This window comes from Scyliorhinus torazame, chromosome 11 (assembly GCF_047496885.1).
Source record: "Scyliorhinus torazame isolate Kashiwa2021f chromosome 11, sScyTor2.1, whole genome shotgun sequence".
NCBI classification, from domain to species: domain Eukaryota; kingdom Metazoa; phylum Chordata; class Chondrichthyes; order Carcharhiniformes; family Scyliorhinidae; genus Scyliorhinus; species Scyliorhinus torazame.
The window spans coordinates 192,296,998-192,317,858 of NC_092717.1; the positions used below are offsets into that span (position 1 = coordinate 192,296,998).

Here is a 20,861-nt window from a genome sequence, read left to right on the forward strand (position 1 = left end):
TTACAGCCACCTGGTCTCAATGTAGCATGCTCCCATTAAGGAGGATCTGTGTCCTGTGTGAACAAGGAGAACAATAGCATGGGTGGGATTCTCCGTTCCTGAGACTAATTGTTGATGCCAGGGAGGATTCGTGGACTTCCACGACAGCAAAACCGGCACTGAATCTGGACCGATTCAGCAACTGTGGAGGGACTAGCACCGTCGCCACGTGGAACAGATTCGATTCCAATGAGAAACAGTGCAGGATTCGCCGGGTCTGTGATTGACACGCAGGCAGCTGACATGCTGCAGCCATACGTACACATTACAATCCCCGCACACACTCTTCCCAGCCAACATAATGGCATTGGTTGCGCTGGAACGCGCCCATGGAGCTGATGGGTCGCCAGGGGCCAGAGGACACCTGGGGGGTGCCCTGGGCAGACACCTACACGACCTGTGGCCCTATGTTCACAGTGCATAGTCAGCGGCGTGCGCAGCTGCATGGCTGCCTTGCCGGCCGCGGCAATGGTGCTCCGTCTCCACCCACCTCCTAGCTAACCCCCACTACTGGCCCAGACAGAAGCCCCCCGGCCAGCAGCACAACTGTCAGCAAACTATTCCGATTTTGGACACTTTCCGTACCCCCTCTCTCTCCCTCATCAGCCACGATCCAGGTTCCACGATTTTTAAAAGCACAAGTGAACCTTGCCGCCAGGAATTTGGCCCATCGGAGGCGGAGAATCGCTGAGGCCCCGAAGAATACCGAGTCGGGCCTACTAATGATATGCAAATGGTGTTTACTGTACGTGCGTTTTGGATTGCATTGACGCCGTTGTCAAGATGACGGAGAATTGCGATTTGGTGTGAAATCGCAATTTTGGCGTTGGAAACCATTATCTGCCCAATTGCGTTCCACGATTCTGGCATCGGCTGACAGAGAATCCCGCCCCATCTCTGCAGCTGATCAAATTGAATATCATCATTGCAGCACACAGAGTCTAAACCAGAAAGTGTAAGTAATGTAAAACCGTGTATTGAAAGAAAAATAAAGAGAAAAAAGGGTGGTATTAAGATAAATAAAAGAGGCAGAAAGAAAAAGTATTTTTAATAAATTAACAACAATAATTAAAACCTGAAGGGATGAGACTCCACACTTACAAAATGAATTTTCAATTTCAGAGAGGTTGCTGGGAAATAATTGAAACTTGTCATGTCATTAAAAAATAACTTGCACTTGAAGCGCCAAATCCTACATTTTCTTGGCATGTTCATTATCCATATATCTCCTAAGTACAGCACCTTCATACCATTATATGTGTTTCGATGTTGATTTTGTAGACAAGCTGCCAGTGCTTTACAGCTTGTGGAGGAACTGGGCAGCAGCATGCTGATTTATGCTTTTGACCGAGCATGTGTGTATGCGAGATGTTGCTGTCCGATTTACTCCATTATATTGGTGAGTGTGTTAGTCAGACCCTTATTTTTACCACAAAATCTGGGCCCAGGTGTCACATATATAAAATTACTCATATTTCACATGAAATTATTCATATTTTAATATTTAATATATTAAATATTATTTAAATATTTTAATATATTAATATTAGCATATCCTACTATATTAATCTTTTTAAGAAATTGAATCAATTTACATTTTAGTTAGGAGGTTGGCTCTCTGGTCGCCAGCCATGTGTTTCTTGGTGGCACTCCGTTCGCTGGCAGCGGGATTCTCTCTTCCCGCCGCTTGTCAATGGGATTTCACATTGAAGCCACTCCGCGCTGCCGAGAAACCTGCGGGTGGGGACGCGCTGCCAGCAAGAAAAGAAAATCCCCATGGCCAGAGAATTCTAGCGAGGACAATTGATATGAACATATAAATTTGGAGCAGGGGTCGGTCAGTTGGCCCCTCGAGCCTGTTCTGCCATTTGATGAGATCATGGTCGATCTATTGTGGCCTCTAATTTCCTGTCTACCACCTATACCCTTGACTCACTTGTCAGTCAAGAATCTAGCTAACTCATGTTCAATGTCCCTCTCTCCACTGCTCTCTCTGGAAGAGAGTTCCAAAGACTAATGATCCTTTGAGGGAAAATACATTTCCTCAACTCCATCTTAAATGATGTGGAGATGCCGGCGTTGGACTGGGATGAGCACAGTAAGAAGTCTTACAACACCATAGAAAGCATCCTATCAGGCTGCATCACAGCCTGGTATGGCAACTGCTCGGCCCAAGATCGCAAGAAACTTCAGAGAGTCGTGAACACCTCCCAGTCCATCACACGAACCTGCCTCCCATCCATTGACTCCATCTACACCTCCCGCTGCCTGGGGAAAGCGGGCAGTATAATCAAAGATCTCTCCCACCCGGCTTACTCACTCTTCCAACTTCTTCCATCGGGCAGGAGATACAGAAGTCTGAGAACACGCACGAACAGACTCAAAAACAGCTTCTTCCCCACTGTCTCCTAATGACTCCTAAATGACCCTCTTATGGACTGATTTCATTAACACTACACCCTGTATGCTTCATCCGATGCCAGTGCTTATGTAGTTACATTGTATATGTTGTGTTGCCGTATTATGTATTTTCTTTTATTCCCTTTTCTTCTCATGTACTTAATGATCTGTTGAGCTGCTCGCAGAAAAATACTTTTCACTGTACCTCGGTACACGTGACAATCAACAATTCCAATCCAATCCAATCCAACCAGGTTAAAGTCCAACAGGTTTGTTTTGATATCACTAACTTTTGAAGCGCTGCTCCTTCCTCAGGTGAATGAAGAGGTATGCTCCAGAAACATATATATAGACAAATTCAGAGATGCCAGACAATGCTTGGAATGCGAGCATTAGCAGGTGATTAAATCTTTACAGATCCAGAGATGGGGTAACCCCAGGTTAAAGAGGTGTGAATTGTGTCAAGCCAGGACAGTTGGTAGGATTTCCCAGGCCAGATAGTGGGGGATGAATGTAATGCGACATGAATCCCAGGTCCCGGTTGAGGCCGCACTCGTGTGCGGAATTTGGCTATAAGCTTCTGCTCGGCGTGCTCGGCGATTCTGCGTTGTCGCGCGTCCTGAAGGCCGCCTTGGAGAACGCTTACCAGGAGATCAGAGACTGAATGCCCTTGACTGCTGAAGTGTTCCCCGACTGGAAGGGAACATTCCTGCCTGGTGATTGTCGCGCGATGTCCTTTCATGTCAGGAATGTTCCCTTCCAGTCGGGGAATACCTCTGAAGCACCTTGAAATGCTTTATTGTTGCAAATGGTGTGACAATAAAGCAAGCTTTTGTTGGTGCTTCCCTACTTGTGATTTACTGTACTTTGCGTGCTGTTTTCTTTGAATTTATTCTTATGAATAATGAGGGGAAGCATTGCGTTCACAGTAAAAGTTCAATCTTAACTTGTGAACTAGAAAAAGGGGCTTTCCCTCCTCTCTTGAAAAGTAGTGGGTTGGATGAGTAGTACATTTGACTGAGTGACACAGTGTGCCTGGGTAATGACAGATACTGCACACTGTTCCAACCATGATTCCTTTTCCCCTTCTGACCTCCCCCTCCCCCGTCGTCTACTGACACCCCCCCCCCCCCCCAAACCATTCAATTGAGTGATTATATGACCTTTCCCCTGGGACCTTGTGACACCTGCCCTCTCACCCAAAATCAGGCTGTCAATTTGTTTAGTTCACAGACTGGAGTCTGCAGTGGATTAATTAGTTAAATCAGGCCCTGTGCTTAAGATCGGAAGGCCACCAGATCCCAAGCCTTGTCTGTGCCTTCTCACCCCATAATATTGAACCACATAACAGCGGTTGCATCTGCTGTTAGGCTGGATATAAAAATTCCCATTTCACTATATGAAGAAGAGCTAATGAGCCGATTCTCCTAAAAAATGACTAAGTGCTATTTCGGGCGGGAAAACCCCTGCCAGCTATGCTGGCACAGTTCCCATTGCAATCCACCCACATTTAAGTCATTTTTTAGAGCATCGGGAGATTCCCACTGAATTCTCCCACACATCAGGCGCAATCTACCTGAATGACAACAGAGTTCACGTAGCGCGCAATATTATCCGAGTGTTTCCTGGTGCCCGAAACGTCAAATAACCCCCCGCCATCTAAAGCCCATCCGGGTAGATCGGGGGCCTCAGCAGGGAACTCCCCGATGAGGTCGCACTTACACTCGTTTTCTGCACTAAGGAGCTCTGCTTGCTGGAACTCCTCGGTGCAGTGAGAGGATGGGGGTGCCGATATCTCCAGCCCCCAATGTGACCGCCAACCCCCCCCGCCCCCATCCTCCCCAAGCCCCAACTCCCTCCGCAAGCCCCACGTCACAATAAGAAGGTCCCCCGGCCTTCACACCACACCCTGGCCCATCACCGCCGCGTAAATATTACCAGCCTGGCACCCTGGCAGTGCCCCTGCCAGCTGGCAGTGCCACCTGGGCACCTTGGCAGTGCCAGGCCTTTGTCCAGGTGGCACTGCCAGTGTGCCAGGCTGGCAGTGCTAGGGAAGCCAGGAGTCACCAGCAGTGCCAGGGTGCCACCGTGCCCAGAGGGCATGAGGATCTACAATCCCCATGGAGACCCCCACGAGTCTCGGAAGCTGGAGACTCTGGCCTCGAACAGGTTGAGCATGTTTAAATAAGTTTGAAGACACATTTAATATTCTCATCTGGTTCACACTCAGCGAGGGTGTGAACCTGCAAGCGTTGGGTGATGAGGGCCAGGAGCATTACGCTGTGTTTGGCGGCCGGCACAAACCTCATTTAGGGACTCTTGCGTAATTCTCTGGGAATAGCCAGACCCTACGGGTGGGTGGGGAGGGTAAACCTTGGCCCAATATTTATCCCTTAAGTGGGTGAGGAGGTACTGGAGGTTTTAGGTTTAAAAGTGGACAAATCCCCAGGCCCGGATGTGTTGTATCCCAGGCTGCTGTGGAAGGCAAGGGAGGAAATTACAAAGGTTCAGACCCAAATTTTTTATTATATCTGGCCACAGTGGAGGTACTGGGGGACAGCTAAGTGGTTCAACTTTTCAAGAACGATGGCAGAGATAAACCAGGGAATTGCAGATCAGTGAGTCTCTCATCAGTGGTAGGGAAACTACTGAAGAAAATTCTGCAGGACAGAATCAGTCTCCACTTGGAGAGGCAAGCTTTGATTCGGGACAGTCAGCATGGATTTCACCGGCTGGTTGACAATGAAGAAGAAGGTCTTGGGTTACAGGAAGATATAGACGGATTGGTCAGATGGGCAGATCAGTGGCAGATGGAATTTAACCCTGAAAAGTATGAGATGATGCACTTTGGAAGGAGTACTCAATGAATGGCGGGACACCTAGGAAGCTCAGAGGGAACTTGGTGTGCTTGTCCACAGATCCTTGAAGGGAGCAGAACAGGTGAATAAGGTCATGAAGAAGGCATAAGGGGCACTTGCCATTATCAGTCATGGCATAGATTAAAGGACACAGGAGGTTATGTTGGAGCTGTACAGGACTTTGGTTAGGCCACAGCTGGAGTACTGTGTTTAGTTCTGGTCACCACAGTATAGGAAGAATGTGATCGCACTAGAGGGGATGCAAAGGAGATTCGCCAGGATGTTCCCAGGGAACATTTTAGCTATAAAGAGAGGCTGGATAAGCTTGGGTTGTTTTCTTTTGAGCAGAGAAGGCTGAGCGGGGATCTGATTGAGGTGTATCAGATTATGATGAGCATGGACAAGGTGGATAGAAAGCAGCTGTTCCCCTTAGTTGAAGGGTCAATAACAAGGGACCATAATTTTAAGGTGAATGGCAGGAGGTTTAGAGGGAATGTGAGGGAAAAAACGGCTGGAATTCTCTGGTCATTGCGATTCTTTCTTCCAGCCGTCAGCGCACACCCACCCACGGGTTTCCTGGCGATGTGGGATGGTTACAATGGGAAATCCCATTGACGAGCAGCGGTAAGATAGAATCTCGCCGCCAGTGAATGGCGCGTGGCTGGGGGACTGGAGAATCCCATCCAATGTTTTGCCCAGAGGGTGGTGGGAATCTGGAATGCATTCCCTGGGAGGGTGGTTGAGGCAGCAAACCTAGTAATCTTTAAAAAGTACTTGGATGAGCACTTGAAATGTCATAACATTCAAGACTATGGACCATGTGCTGGGAAGTGGGGTTAGTGTAGATTTAGTGTAGTTTTGGCGGTGCAGATTTGATGGGCCATAGAGCCTCTTCTGTATTGTATGATTCTATGACTCTATGAACAACATTAAAACAGACTATCTAGTAATTTATCTCATTGCTGTTTGTGGGATATTGCTATTCATAAACTGACTGCTGTGCTTCCCTACATTAGAATAATGTAAATATAATCATTAAAAAATAAAGCATTTATTTGTCTGTAAAATGCTTTGGGGGCATTGTGAGATCATGAAAGTTGATAATAAATACAAGGGGCTGGATTCTCCGCCGGCGGGAACATCCGCTTTGCCAGCAGCACACTCATGCCTGCTTTTCCAATGGCGTGGGGATGCCCACAATGGGAAATCCTATTGACCAGCTGCCGGGACGGAGTGTCCCGCTGCCGGCGGGGGGCGGGGGTGGGGGGGGGGGGGGGGGGGGGGTGGGGGCGGAATGCACCACAAAATGGGTTCGGTGGGATGGAGAATCTCGCCCAAGTTCTTTATTTATTGTGAACTTTTAAGAAACTTGGAAAAGCAACTCGAATGGTGTTACTAATTGGTGGTTACTTGACACCAATTAGCTTTCTGGCAGAGACTACTATGGTGCCAAGCTTTTTATTCTTAGTGCAAACAAAAAATCTTGGATGTTGAACAGACTGGTTTTAAAAAGGGTTGCTTCATTTAACTGTGAACAAAAATGTCTCCGTAATTTTCATGTTAACTTCTTTTTTTTTCTTGGTTTAATTTTGTTTCCCAGATGAACAGGAAGCCCTGAATTCGATTATGAAAGATTTGGCTGCATTGGGCAAGTGCAGAAAGTTGATAAATTATGACATCAGCAGAAACAATCAGGTAAGATTCATGTGAAAGATCAGGACAACTTTAGTTTAAGTCTGCAAACTCAGTCAGTATTGTCAGCGGGCTAATTCAGTGAACTAACGCTATTATGCTTTTGAACAAAGCAATTGGTTTTGATAGGTAATACCCTTAGCGCACCACTCAAATAGTCCCCAAGGCCAGTGATAGACAACTTTAATCGCGGCCTTTTTACATTGCAGCCAATTCTGAATGAAAAAGTCAATGTGTCACTGTTATGGTCGAGGCGTTTTCAGAACTCCAAAATGTATCATGGAGTTCAACCAACCTCTCCCTTTAATGGATTTGTTGCTTTTCCAAGCACACGGCTTTTTCCCTAGGTGTGGGATTACAATTATGGATACGTTGGTTTTTAAACACCAACACTGTTTATTCCATAAACTCAACTTAACATCTTAAATAAACATTGGATCGCTTAACACCCCTTACTTCAAAGATAACTCAGTAAATATTGTAACAGTAAATAACTCCTTAAAATTTTCCTTCAAACTTCCAAGAGACTAAACACCTTTAAACAGTATCACATCAGGTTAAAGGATATATATATTTTCTGTAGAATGGCAGAGATATATTAGCTTGGGTGACATCAGCTCCAGCACATTGCTTTCTTCATGCAGTTCTCTGGAAACCCACAGACACACCCACACTGCTTTCTAAAACCTGGCTTTCTCCCTTCTAAGCAGATCACAGCAAACCAGAACTTCTCAAGCTGCTGTTTCAAACTGGCTTTCTACTTTTAAACTGCTCTCAGCAAAACCAGCCAGGCACTTTTTAAACTAACTTCAAAACAAAACTGCAAAACAAAACTGCAAAATGGCTGACCTGAGCTGAGCTCCACCCACTCTCTGACATCACTGTTTTCTTAAAGGTACATTGCTTACACATCCATTTCTTAAAGGCACTCTCGCATGACAGTCACAAATGACATCAGGCGGAATTCCCTGCTCCCCGCCGCTACGACCGGGAATTCCAATCAGATGGATAATCCCGCGTTGTCACAAAAAGTGGATTGGCGTCGGGCGGCAGACCTGGCTCCAGTATCTGGCCCCACCCCTCTGGCCATAGTGGGCTTCCCGGCCCACGTCGGCGGGAACATGCAAATGGCTTATATGCATTTATTTGAGTGTGATTAATGGGCTGGTAACCTGAATCCACCCCCAACCCCCCCCGCCAACTCCTAAATTATGCTTCACCCCCTCTCAGCCAGGAGTCACACGCACATGATTTGGTTCAAGTGTTTACAAATGGGGCCATGGTCTTTGAGGGGAGCAAGAAGGTCAGAACCTATTTCATTGTCTTCAGGCTTGCCGCGTGTGTATGCCTGGAGCTCTGGGACTAGTGGGGACCAACAAGGGTGTGGACTCTGGATGTCCTCCTCGGGATCGGGGTGCCGTGGCTGAACCTTCCATTGGTGCTGTAAAAGACTAGCAACTCACCCCTTAGGTGTTACTTACAGGCTCCTGACAGTTTAAAATGCTGACTGCTGCCAGCATCCTTGAAATGATCTAAGATTTCCTGATCATGTTGATAACCATCTACCCTGCCCATCTGGAAACCCTCGTGTATAAGCGGTCCAATAAAGGGGATGGACGTGGCCATGCTCAATCGCTGAACGACCAGGACTCCTCATTGCACTCCTTAGATGCACAGCTCCACAGCAGAGCAAGCAGGGGATTAACAAAGCTAACTCCACACAAAGGACACAAGCACCGGTATCTGCTGTAATTCTCCCCCCTCTCAGAGTAACAGCCTCACTAGTGAGGCTATTAGCTAACTTACTCCCATGGATCAAGCGATTTCTCCACACCCTGCAGGTCATTGGTGTCACACCCGCGCCTCATTGGTATCACACGGTATGAGTGTATGGATCCCGGACCCACCCGGGAAACCTGAACATCTCCCTGTCACGACCTCTGTGTTAAACCAAGGCTCCACATAAAACTGCAACCAATCTCCCAGCAAAGGCACATCAGCCCTCAGTGACCCCCATCTGTAGGAAGTGCCCGCACACCAGTCTCTTCGCACAAAGCCGCTTTCCTGCACAGCACGAACGTCTCCACCGCATAACCAGCTGCCACCGTTCGGGCAGGAAGACACAATGCTGACTCAGTGAGGACACTCACAGGAGATCCCACTGGGGGTAACCAGGACAGGGGCCACAGAGTCCATCACAAACACTTGTTGTGGTAGCCATCCATATCCCATTTGGCAGGGGCACGTGGTGAGGATAGAGGATCAAGGGCTGTGAGAAAGTCACTGATGAGGACAAGGCTGCAGTGTCAACTGCATGATGTAGAAATCAGGGAAGGGGGTGACTGGGTACTGGGTGGGAGGGAATGGTGAGGGTAGCTGAGTAGTCAAAGTCATGATGACCATGCAATTTGGGGGGTTTGGATGGTCAAGGGAAGCATCATCTTGCTGACATTCTGGGTCAAAATCCTGGAACTCCCTCCCTAATGGGTATGTCCTTCCGGGAGAGAGGGAGGTTTCCTGTGCGCATTGGGGGCATCCCACAAGTTGTTACTCCCCCTCCTCTCCCTTTGTACCTCTCCACCTGGCCATCAACCCGCAATTCCCCTCACCCCAATTTCCTTTCCTATGATGCCCAAACCCTACCCACCTTAAAAACCTTGGACTTACCTCACTCCAGTCGCCATCGCTCTTCATTGTGGAGATTCCTACAATGCCAGCAGCACTTAATACTGAGCTCTGCTGCTGCAGGGACGTCTGGAGTTGCCAGCCAATCAGATTGGCCAGCAGCCATGAGGGTGGGACTTCCACTGAGAGGTGGAAGTTCTCCTCCAACCTCATTAAAACCTCCTTGAACGCATTATGGCTGTGGGTCATGTGACATTATTGGAAATGTACAGATGACAAAGGGTTCATGTAATGTCGTAGTTAACCACTAGATGGAGCTAGATACAGAACTATATAAAGCAGTGACTTACAGATCTCTGGGAGAGAGCTGTAGAGGAGAACAAGAATGAGCAGTGATATAGAGTGCAGTACAGTATTAGATAGAGTGTGAGACTAGTGTAGTTGAGTGTAGATTATAGATTAGATTATTGTTTACTTAAGGAGTAAGTGTTCGACCTTAATTTAAGTAGTGTAAATAAATGTTAGCTTTATTTATGAACTTAGCTTGTGTGATCTTTGTGAACACTACAACATTCATCCTGAGAACAGGAATCACAAAGAACACCACAGGTGGCTTTGTTTAAAGTCATTTAGTTTATATAATCATAGAAAGTTTATGGCACAGAAACAGTCCACTTGGCCCATTTTGTCTGCGCTGGCCAAGAACTGAGCCAGTAGTCGCATCCTACTTTCCAGCACTCGGCCTGTAGCCCTGCAGGCGACAGCGTTTAAGATTGAGCACGCACCAACGTTTCTTCTGGGAGAGGCAACACACACAAACACACACTGCTAAACTCAACCCAAAATTTATCAACTGGGTCGTTAGCACTAGTTGAAGTGACGCGGCATAATTAATTCACACCTCTGCCATGACAGGCAGAGAGAAAGTGACACTGGGGTATGTTTAGTGCTGCTGTATTTCTTATGGGTGCAGCACCAGGAACAGTGTGCGTTTATTCCTGATTGTTTTGGAGCACTGTCAAGAATGCTGTAATCGTTCTGACTATCTGCAGCGATGGAATCTTGTAGTCTGTGAATTCTCTGCAACTCGATTTGCTCATATTGACGATCACAGTTTACATCCCATTCCAGCACGTTTGAGTTTCTCAGTTGCATTTTCAGCTTCTCTTTATTTTGAGGTTAAAAGGCCTCCTTCCTTTCCCATTGTTTCTCACTTGTCATTATTTTGTTATATACATCAAAGCATTCCTTAGTTATCTGTTTCAGTTAACTCTGGCTGGTTTCTCAACGAGGGTGTGTTCCAGTTCGGAATATCACTTAGTGTTTGCTGTTATTCTGAATGACTAGCAAGGCCCTTCCCTAGCTCCAGGAATAGATTTATTTGGAAAAATAGTTTACTTTTTCACAATATATTTCATGTACAGTTTAGAGCACATACGTATATCAGTCTTGACATCACAGACTCCTCCGTTTGATTGGCAGACCTTCTCATCTGCCTTAACTTTCTCCCCTGCTTTCATATCCTCCTCCGCAATGCCCCACTCCAACCATCGACCCATTCCCACCTTGGCACATTAGATTTGGGTAGGATTAAAATTTTCCGCTCATGTTCTTTCCTGCACCCAGTAAACAGCAAACCCGTGCTCTGGCTCTTGTGCATTTGTGCATCAATCGTGCATTTGTACGTTTTGACAATTCTGTAAGTTTCTCATCCTCACGAACCTCTCACTCCCTTTTTAAAATTAGCTATGTAATAGAATCCCTACAGTGTGGAAAGAGACCATTGGGCCCATCAAGTCTGCACCAACCCTCCAAAAGAACACTCTTCCTAGGTCCACTCCCCCGTCCTGTAACTTAACCTGCACATCCCTGGACACTAAGGGGCAATTTGGCGTGACAAATCCACCTAACCTGCATATCTTTGTACTGTGGGAGGAAACCAGAGCACCTGGAGGAAACCCATGCACGCACGGGGAGAACGTACAAACTCCACACAGATAGGCCCCCAAGGCTAGAATCAAACAAGAGTCCCTGGCGCTGTGAGGCAGCAGTGCTAACCACTGCTTATCCATTGATCCAGCTACGCCACATTTATAGGGCGTTCTAGTAAAACCCATTATTTGATTTCTAACTTGTACTGGGTTTACACTGTCACTTGGAACCGTATGACCTTTGGTTATGTCCATGTGATTTGTTGCTGAAAACACCATGGTCTTATCACTGGGAATTTTCCCAGAAAATTCTAGAGTGAAAGAAATTCTCCTGATTTCCTTTCTAGGTTTTCTTGCAATGATTTTGAATCCTTTACCTTTTATTATAGAACCTCTTGCAAGAGGAAACAATTTTTCTTGTTTCAAGCTATCAGACCTTCACAGATAGAATTTTACATTCTGCTGCGAGCAAACCTGGTGGCAGGGGAGGCTTGTAAAACTCCTCGGCCTTCACTGGCTCTTACCAACCTGATCACTCTGGAATTCTTTGGTAAGGTGCGAGGGACCTAGGCCAATCCACTCACATTTGCCCCAATTGAGGCCCTTATACAGGCAATAAATGACCCTGTGAGGGCTGTTCCTGCCCAGCCTCAATTTTCAGGCAGGCGGGAGAGGTTCAGCAGCTGGAGGAAGCCCGATAAGTGAACTTGATTAGGCCTTGGCTAATGCGGTGTGGGGGAAGCGAAGGTGGCAGGCGGAAAACTTTTCATCAATGGTCTCCTTGCAATGGGGAGGTGGTGGTGCAGTGATATTTTCACCGGACTAGTAAACCAGAAACCTAGGGTAATGCTCTTGCACCCGGGTACGAATCCCGCCACTGCAGATTTGCATTCAATAAAAATCCGGAATTAAAAGTCTAATGATCACCATGAAACCATTGTCAATTGTCGTAAAAATCCATCTGCTTCACTAATGGCCTTTAGGGAAGGAAATCTGGTCTGGCCTACATATGACTCCAGACCCACAGCAATGTGGTTGACTCTTAAATGCCCTGTGAAGGGCAATTAGGGAAGGGCAATAAATGCTGGCACAGCCAGCGATGCCCACGGCCCACAAATGAAGAAAAAATACAACATTGGGGGCTGGCACCCCCACAATTTCTGCCCTCCTGACAATGCTAACCTGAGCCTGGGGTGTGCCATGGAACTCCCTGGTCATTACCCCCCCCCCCCCCCCCCCCCTCCTCCACCCCCCCCTCCACCCAGGAGCTATAATTACCTTTGCGTCCCAGAGGGATCTCCTTGACTGCCTTGCACCTGGCTAAACCTGTGGAAAACCTCACTAATGTGATATCACGGCAGCGAGGTGTGATTATTTAGTGAGGGGAATGAGTTGTGGTGGGGGGAGTTAATTACATATAAATTAATTCCAATTTATTGAAATGAGGTTCATGCCCTTTGTTTCCCGATTCTTGTGCAATTTTCTGTCCATGCCACAATGATCCCGCGGTCGGAGAATGCGGGCTCAAGACAGAGACTCTGGACATCAGCAGGATTTCCCCTCCTCCGCCCCCGTGTGTTTTCCAGTGGCGGATGTGGCTTGCCGGTTTCTATAGTGTTTTGTTTGGGACACTCATCCCACCTCCAAGACACTTGCTACAGGGGGTCACCTTGCAGGACCGGAAGATCCTGCTGGTGGGAAGGGTCAGATAATCCTGCCTTTGGGCTGGAATTATCCGTTCTGGAGCCTAAGTGCTCCTGCCAGTGGCAAAGAAGGTACAAGTCTCACTCCTTAACCATGTAAATAAAAACATGGTTGAGAGCTCACTCCTGGTATCTGGCCGCTATTTTGAGCAGGCGGCCTGATCTTGAGGTTTGAGGACCCCCACACAACATATATCCTAATCCACCCCCAACCACCTCCACTGAAAGGAGGGGCATCCTCCCCCCGCAACACAAATCCTGCCTCCTGCTGACAAGGAGGGGCATCCTCCCCCCACAACACAAATCCTGCCTCCTGCTGACAAGGAGGGGCATCCTCTCCCCACAACACAAATCCTACCCCCCCCCCCCCCCCCCCCGACAAGGAGGGGCATCCTCCCTCCCCACACCACGGGAATAAAGGGTTACACACCCAACCCCCCTCCCCACAGCACCCATACATAAGGGTGACCCACCATTCCCTTCATTGATCCCCCAGCCCCCATCAGACAGACCCCAATCAGACACCCCTGCCTGAATGCTGAAGAGCAGTCCAGGCAGTAGACTGAAAAATCACAGCGGAAACACTTTCCCTTTCGCAACATATGCTGCCTGAGACAAAAGTCTTTAAAGCAGCAGCTGTTATAAGTGTCAGAGGCTTCCGCTGATAGCCCAGAACATTTCAAAGGACTTCAATACCTTTCACAACATTTGAAATGCAAAACCTCCATTCAATTTCACAGAGAAATACATTTCACTAGCCTCTAATTGACAGTTTTATTGATCCAGACACATGCGCTTGGTGGATTATTTATTTATCTTTCTCTTCATGCTTGATGCATCTCAGTTATTCTACTTTGATGCTAACCACAATGTTTATAAACGCATTTGTTATGATTGACAGCTCCTTGCCACATCAAAAGCATCTAAGTGTTTTCTGCTGTGAGAAAAGAGGAAGTGATGCATTTTAGCTCCTTTTGATGTGGCGATGAGCTGTCAATCATAGCAAGAGTGATAATAAACATTGTGGGAAGCATTAAATTGAGATGTATTCAAGTGTGAAGGGAAAGTTAATAAACAATTCATGGAGAGAATGGTCCCTTCGGAATTCTGAAAGTTGAGGGGAGGGAAAGATACATTTTGTGTTGACATCATGTGGGACGTGGTGGAAATGGTGGGGAATCATACATTGAATGTGGACGTTGATGGGGTGGAAGGTGAGGACAAGGGAAACCTTGTGTGACAGAAGGGGAGAAGGGGTGAGAGTAGAAATGTAGAGATTGGACACCGTCCAGGGACCTGTCAACAATGGTCGTTGGGGGATTCCTCAGTTGAGGATAAAGGAAGACGTATCAGAAGCACTTGTATAGGGCCTAACCAAAGTTTTGTACAAATCCAACATAACTTCTTATAATCTATGTCACTTCTGATAAAGGCAAGTGTTCCCACCTGACCATCCCATCTATATCTTTCTGCAGCCTAAGATCTTCTTCCTCATTATTAACCACCCTGTCAATGTTTGTGTCATCCGCAACCGTACTTATCATCTACATTGTCTATTGATGGCATGCACGGTTGCACAGTGGTTAACACTATTGCCTCACAGGGACATGGATTTAATTCCAACCTTGGGTGACTGTCGATGTGGAGTTTGTATATTGTTCCCGTCTCCATGTGGGTTTCCCCCAGGTGCTCCCATATCATCCCAATGTCCACAAATGCGTAGCCAAGGCTGATTGGCCATGCTAAATTGCCCCATGATGCCCAAAGATATGTAGGTTACGTTACGGGTTTGCCGGGATGGAGCGGGGGTTGGGCCTAGCTCGAGTACACTTTCGGAAGGTTGGTGCAGACTCAATGGGCCAAATGGCCTCCTGTGCATTTTGGGTTCTATGATCACGAACAATAAGGGACCCAGCACTATTCCCTGTGGAATGCCACTGGACACTGGCCTCCAGTCACACAAACAGCCTTCTATTACCACCCTCTGTCTCCTATATGGTAGCACAGTGGCTAGCACTGTTGCGTCACTGTGCCAGGGTCCCAGGTTGGATTCCTGGCTTGGGTCTCTGTCTGTGCGGAGTCTGCACATTCTCCCTGTGTCTGCATGAGTTTCCTCCCACATGTCCCGAAAGACGTGCTGCTTGGTAATTTGGACATTCTGAATTCTCCCTCTGTGTACCCGAACAGGCGCCGGAATGTGGCGACTAGGGGCTTTTCACAGTAACTTCATTGCAATGTTAATGTAAGCCTACTTGTGACAATAAAGATTATTAAAATTATAAAAATTATTATTAAGTCAGTTTTTGATCCAACTTGCCACGTTTCCTTGGATCCCATGTACTTTTACCTTTATCAGGCTCCCGCGTGGGACCTTGTCAAAGGCTTTGCTGAAATCCATATAAATTACATCAACTGCACTATCGTCACCTACACACCCGATCACTCCTCGAAAAATTCAGTCAAATTTGTTAGGCATGACCTCCCTCTGACAAAGCCATGTTGACTATCTCTGATCACTCTTTGGCTCTTCAAATGGAGATTAATTTTCTCCCTGTCACTGATGTGTGACTCACTGTAATTGCTTAACTTATCTCTTCCACCCTTCTTGAAAGGTGAAGCCACATTAGCTGTCCTCCAGTCCTCTGGCACCTCCCGTATGGGGCTGGTTTAGCACAGGGCTAAAAGAGCTGGCTTTTAAAGCAGACCAAGGCAGGCCAGCAGCACAGTTCAATTCCCGTACCAGCCTCCCCGAACAGGCGTCGGAATGTGGCGACGAGGGGCTTTTCACAGTAACTTCATTTGAAGCCTACTTGTGACAGTAAGCGATTTTCATTTCATTTCATTATGGCCAGAGAGGAATTAAAAATTTGGGTCAGAGCCCCAGTAATTCCTCCCTTGCCTCCCACAGTAGCCTGGGATACAACTCATCCAGACCTGATTGTCCACTTTTATGCCTTCCAAAGTCTCCAGTACCTCCTCACTCCCTATGTCAAACTGTTCAAGAACTCACAGTCCCTCTCTCTGAATCCTGTACCCACATCCTTCTTCTCCTGACTGAAGACAGATGTGAAGTACTCGATTAACTCCTTACAAATGTCCTCCGGCTCCACGCACAAATTGGCCCCATGGTCCTTAATGGGCCCTACCCGTTCCCTGGTTAGCCTCTTCCCTTTAATACCTTGGGGTTGTTCCCAGTCTTACCCATCAGTGCATTTTCATGCTTCCTCTTTGCTCTCCTAATTGCTTTCTTAAGTTCCCCCTTGCACTTTCTATACTCCATTAAAGCCTCTGCTGATTAGTTCCTTTTGCACCTACTAAAGTCTTTCTTTTCGTTCTTTCTTATCCAATTCCAAGGTGAAAGCTGGAAATGGCACTGATGCAATCATCAGTGTCCTGGAAAAAGAGGCGATGGAGGTGACCCAAGTAGGTTAGGAAGAAGAAAATGTCCATATTTCACAAAAAGGGGAAGCATAGCTAGAACCTATATGGATTCCCGGAGCAACATCTTTTATTTGGAGGAAGAAAGTGGGGTCAAAGGAAGAGTTGTCAGCTGTGAGAACAAGTTCAGCCACGTGGAGGCGGTTGTTGGCACATGAGAACTGGTTGGGCCTCTGTTCCACAAAGAAGGACCTATTTCTCTCCGAATGGCTATCCCAGTCCCTGTCTCCACCCATCTGCTGCTGGAGCCCTAATCTATTCTTTGTTATCTCCAGATCCAACTGTCGTTACTTTTGAGAACTTTGCTAGTTATTGTTGTTAATTTGACCCAGCAGGGCTGACTCCTGGTGCACTTGCAGCCTTGATGAAACCATCTAAATTATTTTTTCTACTGTTTTGTTTCTGATAATCATTTCTCTGTTTTCGTAGAATGAGGTGAGGATCAAGTTTGAGCATGAAGGAGAAAAAAGGCAAGTTATATTTTAGCTTTTTTCCCTTTTGTTTCATTTATAACATGATTTTGACCAGATCTGTGTTTGCACGGATTTATTGGTTTTGGCTTTTTAAATAGAAATTTATGGAAGTAAGTCTGTTAGTAAAATTAAGGAAAGAATCAATTTTAGAAGAGTGTTTCCTTTAATGCCAATGTATGACACTGCCTGGGGGTGTGTGGTACTGGCTATTGCAAGATTACTGATCACTGAAGTACTGCAAGAACCGGGGGCGAAATTCTCCCCAAACGGAGCGATGTCCGCCGACTGGCGCCCAGAACGGCGCCAATCAGACGGGCATCGCGCCGCCCCAAAGGTGCGGAATGCTCCGCATCTTTGGGGGCTGAGCCCCAACATTGAGGGGCTAGGCCGGCGCCGGAGGAATTTCCGCCCCGCCAGCTGGCGGAAACGGCCTTTGTTGCCCCGCCAGCTGGCGCGGAAATGACATCTCTGGGCGGCGCGGGAGCGTCAGCGGCCGCTGACAGTTTCCCGCGCATGCGCAGTGGGGAGAGTCTCTTCCGCCTCCGCCATGGTGGAGACCGTTGCGGAGGCAGAAGGGAAAGAGTGCCCCCACGGCACAGGCCCGCCCGCGGATCGGTGGGCCCCGATCGCGGGCCAGGCCACCGTGGGGGCACCACCCGGGGTCAGATCACCCCGCGCCCCCCCCCAGGACCCCGGAGCCCGCCCACGCCGCCTTGTCCCGCCGGTAAATAGGTACTTTAATTTACGCCGGCGGGACAGGCAATTTATCGGCAGGACTTCGGCCCATTCGGGCCGGAGAATCGAGCGGGGGGGCCCGCCAACCGGCGCGGCCCGATTCCCGCCCCCGCCGAATATCCGGTACCGGAAACTTCGGCAACCGGCGGGGGCGGGATTCACGGCGGCCAACGGCCATTCTCTGACCCCCCAGCGTGACAAAAACCTGACGCCCCAGGTTTGAGTTGGTTGGTCTCAACTGGAATAGCATTAATGTAAATTAAGTCGCCATAGTCCCAGGTGACGATAGGCTGCTTTTCCCTTTGAAGGGGAGAGATGACTGATGTTGATTTAACCTTAGGATCACCACACATCAGGCGAGGGGCAAGGTTAAGAGAGACTTCAGGAATAACATCAGTAGTTATGGGAATTGAGCTTGTGCTGTTGGCCTCGCTCTGCATCACAAACTGAGCTAAACTGATTAGGAGAGCTATAGTTCAACTCAGTGCCCCAGTGCCAGGCCAGGGAGTTGAGGGTGTTGGGGAGGGTGGTAGAGGCGGTGGAAGGGAATATATCTAGTTTTACCAAACTTATCACCAAATGCAGCTCCATGCTGGAAAGAATGCAATGGAGTGGATATTAATGAGGATCCCCTTAGATTTTCCAGTAATTTGCACACATGATTAATCTATCATTAAGCTCTCTCTGTGGAATGCATACAGACTGGTGAGAATTATCAGAATTCAGAAATGTGGAAATTCTATCCTCAAAAACAAGGTCTTCACAAATATCTGCAAACATTGCTGTATTGGTTTACATTAGAAAGAATGACCACTTGTACATGAGCTAGAGGGTGGTTATAGTTTGAGATATCAGCAGGCTAAGAGAAGGAGAATATTGAGAGACCTTTAAGCAATCTTAGATTTCCAAAGCTACTGTGAAGCTCTTGTTTCTTATTGAGGTATTAAGAGGGAATTGTAAATATTTATGTAATCCAAGGACTTTTCTTTTTGAAGGATCATGCAGTTTCCTAGACCAGTAAAGTTGAAAGACATGCTACAAAAGGTCAATGATGCCTTTGGACAGCAAATGGAACTACACTTTATTAATAATGAGGTACATTTTTCAGCTCGATTTGTTAGCTATTAGCTTTTTGCACAATATGTGCAGTGTATGTGTAGTCACTATGCAACCGTTCCACTGGAACGTCAGGAACGTCCAAACCAATATTAACAACAACCAGTTTGTAAATATTTACTTCATTCCCTGGCTCCTGTAGCCATGGCTTCCTGACTGGTTGGGAGACCCAATCTTGTCTTTCCCTTGTTGCTATGAGGTTTCCCTGTATGTCACCGGAATGGAAGGAAAAAGAAAAATGTGGCAGAGGTAACAAAGAGAAAGAAAACACAAAATGAGGGTGAGAGAATCGTGAACATTGGAGACATGCAAGTGAAGGACAGAATGAAACACAAGTGGAGGAGGAAGGCTAGAAGCACAGGCAGGGAAGGCCCCTTGATCTCCTTCAGTGCTGTATTATTCCATGACTTTATGATTCCATGAGTGAAGGATGAGATATATTTGTCTTCCAGACTTGTCAGAATTATAGGATTGTGAAAGGCTGAGCTTCTTGATGGATCCAGTGTTGAAAGTGTTTGAGAACTAATGATTAGATAATGTTGAAATTAACGATTGATGTGAGTGGACATTTGTGTTCCCATTATCAATTTGTGCTAATGTGCATATTGAGAATTATCAGAGGTGAAAATGAAGGGGTCATTTATTTTTCAAAAGGGTGGGGTTTGCAAGTATAGTCATGGGCGGTATTCAGGATGGTAAGTGAAGAAGTAGGCTTGAAATGAAATGAAAACTGAAATGAAAATCGTTTATTGTCACAAGTAGGCTTCAAATGAAGTTACTGTGAAAAGCGCCTAGTCGCCACATTCCGGTGCCTGTTCAGGGAGGCTGGTACGGGAATTGAACCATGCTGCTGGCCTGCCTTGGTCTGCTTTAAAAGCCAGCTCTTTAGCTCTGTGCTAAACCAGCTTTCAACAGCTTTTGAACGTGGACTGCGCTTTAACATGATAGAGGAGCTCAAATAGGAAATTGTAGTATGCAATAGCTGTGATTTGGATAGAAAACCAAAAAAGAAGCAGGCTAAGTGACTGGATGATACAAATTGGAAGGTGCACGGAGGATGTGAGGTAGGATTGATAAGAAAGGTCTTAAATGATTTTGTGAAATAAAAATCATATTTAATTAATTTATTGGAGTTCTTTGAGGAAGTAACAAGCAACATGGATAAAGGGGAATCTGTGGATACTGTACCTGGATTTCCAGAAGGTATTTAACAAGGTATCACATTAAAGGTTACTATGCAAAAATAAGAGCTCATGTTGTATGGGGTAACATATTAGCATGGATAGAGGATTGGTTAGCTCGCAGGAAGCAGAGAGCAGGGATGGATGGGTCTTTTTTCAAGTTGGCAAGATGTGATGAGTGGAGTAACACCGGGATCATTGCTGGGGCCTCCGCTATTTACAATTTATATCAATGATTTCATAAAATCATAGAATTTACAGTGCAGAAGGAGACCATTCAGCCCATCGAGTCTGCACCAGCCGTTGGAAAGAGCATCCTACTTAAGCCCACACCTCCACCCTATCCCCGTAACCCAGTAACCCCACCTAAACTTTTTGGCACTAAGGGGCAATTTAGCATGGCCAATCCACCTAACCTGCACATCTTTGGACTGTGGTTGGAAACCGGAGCACCCGGAGGAAACCCATGCAGACACGGGGAGAAAGTGCAAACAGTCACCCTGTGCCTCCCCAGATTTTGATGAAGGAACCGAATATATGGTTGCTAAATTTCCTAATGATGCAAAGAGGTAGGAAAGTACGTTGTGAAGTAGACATAAGGAGCCTGTAAAGACACACAGTTAGGTTTAGTGAGGTGGGTAAAGATTTGGCAGATGGAGTATCATGTGGG

At 46.9% G+C, this 20,861-nt stretch overlaps 1 protein-coding gene across 4 annotated transcripts in view; it reads left to right on the forward strand.

Moving 5' to 3' along the window:
• Window positions 1-20,861, forward strand: part of map3k22 (mitogen-activated protein kinase kinase kinase 22) — a 206,841-nt gene that overhangs the window by 56,668 nt on the left and 129,312 nt on the right. For 2 of the 4 annotated variants that reach the window (XM_072468210.1, XM_072468211.1), the window contains exons 1-4: window positions 2,799-2,838; window positions 6,898-6,992; window positions 17,116-17,156; window positions 18,890-18,989. In XM_072468210.1, the coding sequence (XP_072324311.1) occupies window positions 2,814-2,838; window positions 6,898-6,992; window positions 17,116-17,156; window positions 18,890-18,989 (261 nt within the window). In that variant the 5' untranslated portion in view covers window positions 2,799-2,813. Of the gene's footprint in view, window positions 1-2,798; window positions 2,839-6,897; window positions 6,993-17,115; window positions 17,157-18,889; window positions 18,990-20,861 lie in introns of those variants that run through there. The other 2 variants (XM_072468212.1, XM_072468213.1) reach the window with 1 other exon arrangement.